Here is a 14,353-nt window from a genome sequence, read left to right on the forward strand (position 1 = left end):
CGGTGTTTGTTTGGTTTTCAAAATTGACATGGATTTTTACTCGAGTGTGTGTGATTTCTTATCTGCTCCCTTTTTTCGATTTTTATTTATTTTAATGTTTTTATTTGCGTTGAGGCCATCATCACCCTAATTAGTGTTGCTCTTAATTTTGTCTTTTCTTTAATACACATGTACGAGGTACATGAGACAATTACCTTTTCTCCAGATTAATTGGGATAATTACATTTTCCGCAGATTGACTGAGCTAATTACATTTTCCCAAGACTGACTGGGCTAATTACCTTTTCCCCAGATTGACTGAGCTGATTACCCCTTTTCCCCAGATTGATTGAGATAATTACCTTTCCCCAAGACTGACTGAGCCAATTACATTTTCCCAAGATTGACTGGGCTAATTACCTTTTCCCCAGATTGACTGAGCTAATTACCTTTTCTCCAGATTGATTGAGATGATTACCTTTTCCGCTGATTGGTCGAGATAATTACCTTTTCCGCAGATTGACTGAGCTAATTACATTTTCCCAAGACTGACTGGGCTAATTACCTTTTCCCCAGATTGACTGAGCTGATTATCTTTTCCCCAGATTGATTGAGATAATTACCTTTTCCCCAGATTGACTGAGCTAATTACATTTTCCAAAGACCGACTGAGCTGAAAAACTTTTCCCCAGACTAACTGAGCTAATTACACTTTCCCCAGATTGATTGAGATAATTACCTTTTCCCCAGATTGACTGAGCCAATTACATTTTCCAAAGAATGACTGAGCAGATTAACTTTTCCCAAGACTGACTGAGATTATTACTTATTTCCAAGACTGGTTGAGCTGGTTACCTGTTCCCCAGATTGACTGAGATAATTACATCTTCCCAAGACTGACTGAGCTGATTACCTTTTCCACAGATTGACTGAGATAATTACATTTTCCCAAGACTGTCTGAGTTGATTACCTTTTCCCCAGTTTAACTGAACTAATTACATTTTTCCCCAGATTGGCTGAGCTGATTACCTTTTCCCCAAGGTTGACTGAGCTAATTACCTTTCCCCCAGATTGACTGAGCTAATTATTTTTTCTCCAGACTCACTAATCTGATTACCTGTAATAAACTTTTCCCAAGATTGACCGAGGTAATTATATTTTCCCCAGATTCACAAATCTAATTATTACCTGTAATAAACTTTTCCCAAGATTGACTGAGCTAATCACATTTTCCCCAGGCTGGCTCAGTGAATTGAAATTTCCAAACCCTGAATCAGCAAGTTACATTTTCCTTAGTTCACTCAGCTAATTACTTTTTCCTTAGACTGACTCAATGTTCTCCCTATACTGATTTAGGGAATTACATTTTTCCTGGACCCATTCAGTGAATTACACTGAGTCAGTGAGTATTACATGTTTACTGGAGTGAATCGGCTAGTCATTTTCCCTGCACAGACTTACCAAATTACATTTTCCCTGGAACAATGCAGTAAATTACATTTCACCTAGTCCGATTCAGTGAATTACATTTTCTTTCGACTGACTCAGCAAATTGCATTTCCCTTGGCTGACTCATCAAATTACATTCCCCCTATAACGACTCAGAGAATTACATTTTCCTTGGTTGGACTGGCTCGTCAAATTACATTTTCCCTAGACTGACTCAGTGAGTTACATTTTTCCTAGACGGACAGTGAGTTACATTTTTCCTAGACGGACTCAGCGAATTACATTTTCCTTAGACAATCGGCGAATGGTATCATCCCCTAGACAAACTCAGGAAATACATTTTCCCTGAACAAACTCAGGGAATTACATTTTCCCAAGACAAACTCGGCGAATTATATTTCCCTCAAACAAACTCGGCGAATTACATTTTCCCTAGACAAACTTGGCGAAAGACATTTGTCCCCAGACAAACTCAGTAAAATTCATTTTCCCCAGACTGACTCAGCAACCAGACAGAAACGGAAAATGGACAAGAAAAGAGAGAGAGAGAGAGAGAGAGAGAGAGAGAGAGAGAGAGAGAGAGAGAGAGTGATTACCTTCCGTCCCTTAAAATCCCCGACTGATTTGATTCAGCGAGAGGATCTTTTTCATCATAGAAATTCCCAAATCTCCTTGGGCAGCCCCAGATTGGCTCAGCCACGTATGACTGAGCTTTTGAACGTTCCCTGTCTTGTCATTAAAAGAAGAAGAAGAAGAAGAAGAAGAGGGGAATATATATATATATATATATATATATATATATATATATATATATATATATATATATATATATATATGAACATATATATATATATATATATGGAAACAGAAATATTGCAAAATAGACCCTTCCCCCTCCCTCCATCCCCCCTAACCCTCCCAAAAAAAAGAAGATTAATCTAAAAAAAAAACTGACACAAATCTTGTCATGCCTCATAGCGCAAAGTCAATGAGCGAATGAGGGTGCCTTTAATGAGGCACTTGAGGGCCGGTGTCGCAAACTGAGAGATTCTTAGAAGACGCTCAAGTGGTAACTTCGAGTTCCCTCTCGTGACGAAAACTGGCGGAAATATATGCTAAGTGGAAACTCGTGCTTCTTAGAGCGGTTGCCAGGTGGCGCTTGTTTTCTCGACGTGGTGAAATCACGAGAATGGGAGAGGAATAATAATAATAATAATAATAATAATATCCTCTACTCGTATTTCAGTTCAGGAAGCATATACATAGATAGACGTGGCATATTCAATACAGCACACAAAACTTAAATACGCGAGATAAACAAGTAAAAAATGCACCAAAGTTTCTTTGGCGCAACCGAGTTTCTGTACAGCCGCTACAGCGTATAATCAAGGCCACCGAAAACAGATCTATCTTTCCGTGGTCTCGGTATAATGCTGTATGAGCTGCGGCCCATGAAACTTTAACCACGGCCCAGTGGTGGCCTATCCTACATCGTTGCCAGAATCACGATTATGGCTAACTTTAACCTTAAATAGAATAAAAACTACTGAGGCTAGAGGGCTGCAATTTGGTATGTATGATGATTGGAGGGTGGATGATCAACATACCAATTTGCAGCCCTCTAGCCTCAGTAGTTTTTAAGATTTGAGGGCGGACAGAAAAAAATACGGACAGACAGACATAACTGGCATAATAGTTTTCTTTTACAGAAAACTAAAAGTTATAATAATAAACGGTTACACTCAAACAACTGATAATAATAATAATAATAATAATAATAATAATAATTTCCAGCTTGAGACCACACTTAAAACACACTCACTATGCCAATAATACCTCATTGATATCAGTTTCATAGAATTCCATGAACAACTTGCACCCAAAGGAAATGTCACAGTATAATACGTACGTGTGACCTGACTCGGTTTCGAACTCGTGTTTTCTAGCATTTGTACATGGGAGACAGTGACTTAATGCACAGTGCCAGGCCTTTAACGCATGGGTTCGAATCCTGGTCAGGGTAAGAGTACTTATCATTATATGTAATTATCTTTGGGTTTATGCGAATTATTCCTTAGGCATAGTGAATTCAATAGTAACAGGATATATATATATATATATATATATATATATATATAATATATATATATATATATATATATATATATATATATATATATATACACACACAATTTTATCTTTCTCAAGCGCGGATAAACAGGGATGGTTGAGGTCAAGAAGTGCATTGATAATCAAAGTATCTGCCAAAACCAATAATAATAATAATAATAATGCTATTATACTATCTACAGTATTCTGTAGCTTTGCTTTCATGTATGAAAAGTGAAAAGATAAATTAATTAAGGTTAAAAACATTTTCACTGCCATTTTTTCATCCTCTTTTTTTTATTCCCAAAATTCTCGAACTCATTATCTTTTGGAGGGCTTATTTTGATGACTTATTTTCCTTCCCTCCCCATCCCCCTTCTCCCTCACCCTCCCCTTCTCCCCCCACCCCTCTTTCTCCCTTTTTATTTTTTTTCCCTCGGTCTCTGGAACTCATTAAGTTTTGCTGCGGTTTCGGAATTGGGAGAAATTGCCTTCATTTTTGCCTCTCCTTCTTATTTTCCTTCTCCCCCTCTCTTTCTTTCTTTCTTCTTCTCCTTTTTCTTCGCTTCCTCCTCCTCCTCCTCCTTCTTCTATTTCTTCTTCTTCTTCTTCTTCTTCTTCTTCTTCTTCTTCTTCTTCTTCTGGATTTCAAATCAGGCAACACAATCAACTCCGTGCCTGATCAGTCCGCAAACATGCGGTGCCTAATGACCACCAGACACCGCTGGCATACAGCCACTGACCTACAAACGAAGTGGACCCACGGAAAACTATTTGCGTCATGTTACAAACTGGATCTGACGAGAAACCAAACATGGGTACGTTAAGAAAATCAGGAATATTTTCGAAAATACGAAGACTATCTACAACATCCCCGAAGAAGTTCCGACGTCCCTAACGAGAGGAATGAAATACGAACTTACCGAGTTCCCCCTCACAGGAAGCAGACAGGACAACAAAGGACAGAGTTTTCCTTAACAAGGCGAAGGCAGTGAGTAAGTTTCACGTCTGTCAGACTCCCGTAATATAGTCCCGTCAGTGTGCCTCACGCGGTGCACTGTAGGTATTTACTGGAGGATCTTTGCAGCGTCCCTTCGCCCCTAGCTTCAACCACTTCCATTGATTTTACTGTACTTCCGTTCATTCTCTCTTCCATCTTACCTCTCCTCACAATTGTTTCTTGGTGCAACTGCGAGGTTTTCCTCTTTTATACCTTTCAAACCTTTTAGTTTTCTGAAAAGGAAACTATTGTGCCGGCTTTTTCTGTCCGTACTTTCCTGTCCGCCCTCAGATCTTTAAAATTACTAAGGCTAGAGGGCTGCAAATTGGTATGTTGATCATCCACCCTCCAATCATCAAACGTACCAAATTGCAGCCCTCTAGCCTCGGTAGTTTCTATTTTATTCAAGGTTAAAGTTAGCCATAATCATGCGTCTGGCAACGATGTAGGCCAGACCACCACCGGGCCGTGGTTAAAGTTTCATGGGCCGCGGCTCTTACAGCATTATATCGAGACCACCGAAAGATAGATCTATTTTCGGTGGCCTTGATTATACGCTGTACAGAAAACTCGATTGCGCTGAAGAAGCGTCGACGCATTTTTTTTACTTGTTTACTCTCAAGTTCACTTTCAACGCTTAATGATGACGTCACAGACCCGGCGCTTGACCTTTGGGCTAAGTTTCATATATTTCTCTCCAGTCATAACTGTCAAATAATTATGATTTTCCTTTTTTTTTTTCAATGGGCGATCTCGTCTCACCTTGAAAATTTCTACTTCGTTAGAAGCTTGGAACTAAAAAAAAAAATATAAGGAAATCCCATTTTTAAAATTATATGGATAAAAAGGTATATTCTCTCTTTACATCAGTTAATTCGCTTTTAAGAGGCTACACCAAAATGGCAAAACATTTAATAATAATAATAATAATAATAATAATAATAATAATAATAATAATAATAATAATAATAATAATAATAATAATAATCTTTATTTCAGCTCAGGGCTACATTGAGAGACAATACGGTACACACAATTTAGATACAATAATAATAATAATAATAATAATAACCAGGGCTATATTCAGAGATAGACGCGGCAGGTACAATATAGTACACACAATTTAGTCATAATAACAATATTATTATTATTTGAAGGAGTTATTCTTTTAAACAGGTCTTATTATTATTATTATTATTATTATTATTATTATTATTATTATTATTATTTATTATTATTATTATTATTATTATTATTATTATTATCCACCTTAAGCACAACAGTATCCCTTACGAAAACAGAAAACGGAGGCAGGAAAGAGAAAACAGAAAATGAGTAATTATTCCGATAAACCGCTAATAATAGTCTCCACCTACCCGGATGTAAGCTGATTCGTAACTATCAAAACAGATTCCGTCGGCTACAAAAAAAAAAATAAAAAAATAAATAAATAAATAAAATCTCGCTGACGTCACTTCCTCCATTTATTTTCAAAATGATTGTGAGGGATAGTAGGTAAAAAAAAAAAAGTCGTGAACAATGAGCTTTTACGCAGGATTTGAATGCTAATTATAATATACTTTTTTTTTTTTAATTTGGATTGAACTAACTAATTAGTCAGTAATAAAACCATGCTTTTTGCACTAGAATGTTCGTGAATACGAAACTCATTATTATTATTATTATTATTATTATTATTATTATTATTATTATTATTATTATTATTATTATTATTATTATTAAGAGAAATTTTTTAGAAAATAAGTTTCTGAGATTTGAGACAAGTTTTTTTTTATTTTTGGACATTGTCCTGAGCTTACATAAAGGATATTATTATTATTATTATTATTATTATTATTATTATTATTATTATTATTAGTATTATTATTATTATTATTATTATTATTATTATTATTATAAAACCGTCAGTTAAGGACTGGCAAAATAGTGGGTTAATTAAAATTTAATTAAATTGTAGAATATTATTATTATCATTATTATTATTATTATTATTATTATTATTATTATAATTATTATTATTATTATTATTATTATATATTACTGCAGCAATCCACAAATAACCACAATTATAATAATTCAATTCCCCACTCCGCCATCTTGACAAACTGTCTCTTTAAACATTCTTAGAAGATATTCTTAGTTTTCTGTCGTTATTTTTCCTTCTCTCACTCTCTCTCTCTAAAGAATATTAATATTCTTGGAACTCATTCGAGAGATGACGTCGGCTCTCTCCAATTCCTCCGTTAACTTGTTCTCTCTCTTTTCTTCATTCATTTTTTAATTTTTTCTGGTGATTTCAGAAATTCAAAATAACAAAATATTAATCTTGCGGATCGTCAGGTTTACTTGGACTAATTATCTCTCTCTCTCTCTCTCTCTCTCTCTCTCTCTCTCTCTCTCTCTCTCTCTCTCTCTCTCTCTCTCTCTCTCCCTGTAGTCCTGAGTTCCTGTCCTTCGTTGGTTCGAGCCCACGAGACGGCGTACTTATTATCAACTAAAAAATTCCCCTTCGGTAACATATATGAAAATATATTATTTCCAAGGTAGAGTGGATTGGATATTAAAGGACGTTTGTAGCTTTCTGATTGTATATGAATCACGGTGATGTGATAAAAAGTCATAATATGGCTGCGTGCGACAAACGCATTACACGGTCAACATGGCAGAGGTGGGTGGATATTGTCTCCAAATGCAAAACACCTGAGTTCGACGGGTGAGTTGATGGGAGCCGATATCCACTTATACCTCTCTTGTGGCCGACTGGATTAATGCGTCCCTGTAGTCCTGAGTTCCTGTCCTTCGTTGGTTCGAGCCCACGAGACGGCGTACTTATTATCAACTAAAAAAATTCCCCTTCGGTAACATATATGAAAATATATTATTTCCGAGGTAGAGCGAATTGGATATTAAAGGACGTTTGTAGCTTTCTGATTGTATATGAATCACGGTGATGTGATAAAAAGTCATAATATGGCTGCGTGCGACAAACGCATTACACGGTCAACCTGGCAGAGGTGGGTGGATATCGTCTCCAAATGCAAAACACCTGGGTTCGACGGTGAGTTGATGGGAGCCGATATCCACTTATACTCTCTTGTGGCCGACTGGGTTAATGCGTCCCTGTAGTCCTGAGTTCCTGTCCTTCGTTGGTTCGAGCCCACAAGACGGCGTACTTATTATCAACTAAAAATTCCCTTCGGTAACATATATGAAAATATATTATTTCCAAGGTAGAGCGAATTGGATATTAAAGGACGTTTGTAGCTTTCTGATTGTATATGAATCACGGTGATGTGATAAAAAGTCATAATATGGTTGCGCCGACAAAACGCATTACACGGTCAACATGGCAGAGGTGGGTGGATATCATCTCCAAATGCAAAACACCTGAGTTCGACGGGTGAGTTGATGGGAGCCGATATCCACTTATACCTCTTGTGGCCGACTGGGTTAATGCGTCCCTGTAGTCCTGAGTTCTGTCCTTCGTTGGTTTCGAGCCCACGAGACGGCGTACTTATTATCAACTAAAAATTCCCTTGGTAACATATATGAAAATATATTATTTCCGAGGTAGAGCAATTGGATATTAAAGGACGTTTGTAGCTTTCTGATTGTATATGACTCACGATGATGTGATAAAAGTCGTATATATATGTATACATACATATATATATATATATATATATATATATATATATATATATATATATATATATATATATATATATATATATATATATATATATATATAGTCTGACAGTCAAACTGTATCAAAATAATTTTGTCGATATGAGAATGAAGCCTTTAGAGAAGAATATTAGAGTCAGAGGGAGGAATGGTACCCTAATACCATAAGGGGAATTACGGAAAATAAAGATTATTATTATTATTATTATTATTATTATTATTATTATTATTATTATTATTATTATTATTATTATTATATACCCCTTTAGAGCTCACCGATTGGTCGGTCAGCATCACCCTTTCCCTCCAGCCAATCAGAGCTGACCTTCGTGGAGAGAGGGCGCGGCCGAAAAGGTACGTGCCACCGGCTGCGATAACATACGAGCGTGCCCTGGGGCACACGCCCGGGCGAGCCAATCTCGCCCTTACGGGCGGGCCATAAGGTCGTTTTCGGCTCGGCCGGGAGGCGCCCCGCTGTGAGTACACGACGCTAATTGGCTGACAACAAAGGAGAGGTGTCAGAGCGTGAAATTATAATTGTAGGTCTCGGGGTACTTTGCGGTCAGAGATGTCATCGGAGAATGGATCGACCTCCTCTCTCGGATGTCTTGTTGCGAAAAGGGGCGAGGAATTACCGTAGACTTTTGGAGATTGATTTTTGGGGGGCAATATTTTACTATTATTTTATTATTATTATTATTATTATTATTATTATTATTATTGAGAACGTAAAGGGAAATGCAGAAAGAAGAGATCTCACTTACTAAAAAGAAAAAATAAACTGAAAATAGATAAAAATGTATTAAAATGAAAGGAGAATATTATTAGGGTAGTAATTCGTTGGATCTTCGTTTGAACAAAGGGGCTCTCCGTAGGGGCGTTAGTGCCGTCAGTGCACCTGATGGGGTGCGCTGTAGGCATTAGTAAGAAATGGTGTTTGCAGCGTCCATTCAGCTCCCAGCTGCACCCACTTTCTAGCCTTTTACTTTACCTCCATTCCCCTTTCCACTTTCAGTCTTGCTGTCCAACCACTCTAACTATTACTACTTAATGCAACCGAGGGTTTTTTTCTCCAAGTTCCACCGTTAGACCTTGCTGTCCAACCACTCTGACTCTCTCGTTTCATTACCTTAAGCCTTAAAAGGCTGAAAGTGCCCCAGTGCTTAACTTGACAGCCAAAATTTCATAAATCTGTAAGGTCTAGTTTTGTCTTCTCACGTCTAAACACCTGTCAGCTCCAAGAATAAGCCTAGTTTCAGTATCTAAACAGATACTTATTCTTAGTTAGTCTTTAGTGGTCTAAACACTTCTTCATTCGAAGAGTAAAACTTTAATGGCTTGGTGTTACCTTTCAATGCCTAAGCATCTTGTCTGTCATCGCCAAAACCAAAGTTTCTAAACCTTGGCCTAAGCATACATGATTTGATGGGTAAAGAAATACATTCTGGAGTTGCCATATCGTATTTATTAGTTAAAGAGATAATCATGCACTGCAAGTTGTTGGTGAATTCGTTTGTGTTGTTTTGTCTAACTACATATTGATACTAATATTACTCATTTATTTATCTTATTCACCAACAGCAGATATTTTAAGGGGACAAGAGACTGAAATGCTACGTACACCTCATCAGGCTTCATAACACACACACACACACACTCACACACACACACAGAGAGAGAGAGAGAGAGAGAGAGAGAGAGAGAGAGAGAGAGAATAACAGTAACCAGGTTCACTCAAAACACACCAATCAGTGACAAAGAGAGGAAAAATGAAAGGCATTAGGTTAAGGACAAAGACAAACTAATATTTTTCCATTTTCCTCCGCTAAGAATGTGTCTCCGTCTCGGCCACTATTCTTGTAGAGGTCCAGACTATTCTTGGCTTCCACTTTGATGGCAGCAACACCTGAAACGCAGAGATAGAAACGTAATTACCATTTATACAGGTCATTTCAGGCTCAGTGCTAGAATTAACTTCACGGGATAGCGAACTGTTTTTAGGGGGAGTCGAACTCGTGACGTCACTGATTGTTTACAACGCCTTGTTGGAGAACAAGCATACTTTGTATAAAGTCACAAGCACAAACAACTGTGATTCTTTTGAGGAATCGTTTTATCGCATCCCTTGTTGAACGAGGACCTGAAAAAAGTGCCACTGTTTTTATTACTGCAGATTATTAAAGCTTATAATTTTGATGTAGGCCTAACTTCCTCCCCAACCCCCACAAGCAACTCAGTCTTTGTTAAGCTAATTTCATAACGGTGTGAAGAAGATACATGCAAACTGAGCATTGCGTCCAGCGGGGTTAGACACGGTAATAATGAGCCCTCAGTATAGGTATTAGAAGTGGTTAATGGTGATGAGTCAAGGGGACTCATTCTAGACTCATCTGGCAATGGATGAGCGTTGCAGTGACTGTCGTTTTTTTTTTCTCTCTCTCTCTCTCACTCTGAACACATCCCCATGAAAAATGTAATAAATAAATCTGCAGTTGAGCTATGAGACAAACTCTCTCTCTCTCTCTCTCTTAACCTTCCATGATTATTACCCCCAACGATTTTATGTATGATGTATTAACGTTTAACACAGAAGACAGTTAATGTTCTCTCTCTCAAAGTGTTCAGAATGTTTGAAGATTACGACACAGTCTCATATTACAAAAACTTAAGTGTGTGCGTGCGTATATATATATATATATATATATATATATATATATATATATATATATATATATATATATATATATATATATATATGAAATTTTTATCACACCGTGATTTATATACAATCATGAAGCTACAAATGTCGTTTAATATCAAATTCACGCTACCTCGAGAGTATCTCCGATGGAGAATTATCACCGAAGGGGAATTTATATAAGTGATAAATGAACAGGTACCACTGGGACGCGGAACCCTTGACATGGACCCATTCAACGACTCCAGTGGACGATTACCACCGCCATATATATATATATATATATATATATATATATATATATATATATATATATATATATATATATATATATATATATGTGTGTGTGTGTGTACATATATATGCAGTATACTCTATGTCCTTGTTCAACACATGCCAAAAAAAATAGGGTAAAACAAAAGAAGAGCGGGAGGACCGTTACAAGATGACGCCTCTTGTCTTACTTGTTTTGGTTTCTCGTTTTTAACTATTTTGTGCGTTTGGTTTTGGTCTCTACCTCTATTAAACATGTATAATATGAAACTATTTTGTTTTTCTCTTGTATTCAACTGACGTCTGCATTTTTAACTGTTGACTAGGCATATAGGACAATAAATTTAAAGAAGTTCGTTTGATTTAGTTTTAATCTGATTCAAGTTTACACCATTACATTATTCAACAGCAGATAAATCAAACGAATCAAAGAATATTTCGCTATAGATATTTAACATAACATATAGGATCAACTGTCTGAGACTGTAAGAAAGTAGGCTAACTACAGTAGCCTACGGTTTACTAAATACATTTTGAAATTCATGGCCTAATTAATCAATACAAGAAACGATTCCGCGCGACTCACAGATTATCCAGTTCTCCATCTCTCCACTTCTTCTCCACAACCACAATCAGGATGGCGTTAGTCACCACTATAATGGTGGCCAACAAGACGACCAGACCTATGGTGACCTTCCTCTGCTCTGCGGTCCGCGGTCTGAAGGGTGGGCATCCTAATGGCCAGGTCGTGTTCCTCCAATAGGAGAATCCTTCCGCCAGAATCCTGAAGTCCTTGTAGGAGTAGAGACTAGTCTTATGCTCGAGTTGTTCTTCTACCGGCTTCGTGCAGTTCGCCGAGATCCTCAAGACCTTGTGGCTGTCCCTGTCGAAGGCGTCGACGGATATTTTATGCCATTCTGTCGTCGTGCGCCCGTCGAGACAGAGATCGCTGGTGTTGCGGGTTTTCGTGTCTGAAATATCATTGTTGAACAACGCCTTGATGTGGATGAACCTGAGGCCACCATCGTGAAAGAGGTAAAGCGTTGCGCTTACCACCCCGCCGCCAACTTCCTTCGTTTCCCCGGAGTGGACCACGACATCGGCTTCACACAGCGATAGCGGCCGAGTTTCTTCTTCTTCTTCTTTCGCTTTGGACGTTCTTGTTTGTACTTCTTTTTCGGAACTTTGTGGCCTTCCAGGAGTCTTTAATGGAACTGTTTGGCCCCGCGCTGATGTTGGCGATAGAAACACGTGCATTGCCGTGAAACAAACCCACGTCATTGTCTTAATTTCCATTGGACGTTTTCCACAAGGCCCTCTGAGAGAACGCAGCCACCATCAACACAAACTGACTATCGATATCCGTCAAACTTTCTGCCCTCACCGCCTGTCAGCCCGGATGTTACTGTATACCTCCACAGAAAAACAGGATATTCATAACAGATATCACGAGATACACTTTCCAGCTTCGTGTTGTGTTATTATGCACGAAAGCTACTTTACATAAACACACACACATACATTATATATATATATATATATATATATATATATATATATATATATATATATATATATATATATATATATATAATAATGTGTGTGTGTGTGTGTGTATTTATATATAATCTTGCAATTTTGTTATAATTTTTCTTGTGTTTGTAGAAACGTTCTTTTTATATACACTGCAATTTAACTCGCAGATTGAAACTAAACTAAATAAAAAAACACTATATTAATTGCCAAATGCAAAAAACAGCTTAATTAACAACAGATGCGTACGCTGGTATTTCATCAAACACAGCTGTATCTCCCGTTTGAAGTCGCATTGCAACTAGTTTTGCCTAGAGGGAATTTGCAGATTCCTGTAGTTCCTTGTGCAATGTTGAGTCGAGCTTCCCATTAACGAACTAAAAGGAAAACTAGGATTATTTTTTCCAAATTGGAATCCAAAGATGTAACTTTGATGTTTAATCAGTCTGAGCTGCATAAAGCACAATTAAACAATAATAATTAAACAATTAATAATAGTAAGTTTTATCCAAGCCGAACTGTAACATACTGCACATTTCCTATAATGAAAGAATTGTTTATATAAACATTTCAAAATCCTACAAACTGCAATTTCGTCCTCAGAGTCGTTCCGAACGAACCACAAGTCCCACTCGAAACGAAAATTGAAGAAGAAGACCATTTGAGGTCAAGGAAGCTTTTCCAAGATTTTGCTGGAGTTGCAAAATGTTCTCTCATAGCTTGAGTTTGTGATTTTTTATCTGTTTATTTTATTGAAATTTATCCCAGCAAATTCGTTTTTTGATCGACCGGGTATATACATCATTAAGGTTGTTTCAGACACCGGTCAGATCTTGAGCCAATTTGAGATTTGCATTTGGGAATTCTGTCATATTTTGAGACTTTTCCACCATTGCAAAAACTGCCCGGAATATTACAGTTCCTATCGCAAAGTTTACTTGAGCAATATAATCAGGTCTAAAAAGTGGAATCTAATTAACTGCGGTGTTTATTTTTTTAGGAACTTCCCGATGTCTTTAGAAAATGTTGAAGTTGTAGCCTTTCACTATTTTCTATGCCTAATCAAAACAGAAAACGGCTTTACGTCAAATTAACAAATGGCGAGGTTTGGGTAAACGTTCACTTCTATCTTATATTCGCTGATAATCCATGGTTATGAATTCCTGCATTTTTTATTCTAGAAATATGCACTAAACTTCAAACTTGCTCTGTTCTGAATTTGCTCACCTGAAACAAAATTACAGCCATTTCGAAAATAAGAAAACACGAAACGAACTGACGGCAGTTGATGTCACTGCCCTCGATTTGCTAAAATGGTAAAGAATACTGTGATTCGTCGCACCAAAATGTTGAACGAGTCAAACATAATCAGTTTCCCGCTGTACTCTTGTATGGATATTCCATGCTTATGATTTCCGAGTTTTAATTTTTCTGGATTGCTAATGAGGCTGTGCCAGGTTAGACGAATGAAGCACAATAGCGTTTCGTAGACCTATATATCCTAGTTTAAAGTAGGTTGGCTTCTTCCACGCAGCTAAGAAAGAGAAAGTACATGCCAGTTTATAAGACAGATTTAGATTACTCATAAAATAAAGCAAAAAAT

General features: G+C 37.1%; 2 protein-coding genes across 2 annotated transcripts in view; one reads left to right on the forward strand and one right to left on the reverse strand.

Moving 5' to 3' along the window:
• LOC136855061 (tRNA modification GTPase GTPBP3, mitochondrial) overlaps positions 1 to 14,353 on the forward strand; it is a 55,117-nt gene that overhangs the window by 19,160 nt on the left and 21,604 nt on the right. The gene's annotated exons all lie outside the window — the stretch shown is intronic.
• On the reverse strand, positions 9,705 to 12,598 carry LOC136854770 (uncharacterized). The gene is made up of 2 exons (XM_067131347.1): positions 11,804 to 12,598; positions 9,705 to 10,152 (listed from the first exon to the last, which is right to left on the reverse strand). Exons 1-2 carry the CDS (start codon positions 12,511 to 12,513, stop codon positions 10,119 to 10,121), a joined length of 744 nt encoding a protein of 247 aa, XP_066987448.1. The 5' UTR covers positions 12,514 to 12,598; the 3' UTR covers positions 9,705 to 10,118.

This window comes from Macrobrachium rosenbergii, chromosome 30 (assembly GCF_040412425.1).
Source record: "Macrobrachium rosenbergii isolate ZJJX-2024 chromosome 30, ASM4041242v1, whole genome shotgun sequence".
Taxonomy (NCBI): Eukaryota; Metazoa; Arthropoda; class Malacostraca; order Decapoda; family Palaemonidae; genus Macrobrachium; species Macrobrachium rosenbergii.

What these genes read in the sequence shown, in the direction of transcription:
- LOC136854770 (XM_067131347.1), bottom strand. Translation starts at nt 12,513, where the DNA reads ATGGAAATTAAGACAATGACGTGGGTTTGTTTCACGGCAATGCACGTG. An exon ending in GATGGAGAACTGGATAATCT is followed by an intron (nt 10,153 to 11,803) that starts GTGAGTCGCGCG and finishes TCTGCGTTTCAG; the next exon opens with GTGTTGCTGCCATCAAAGTG.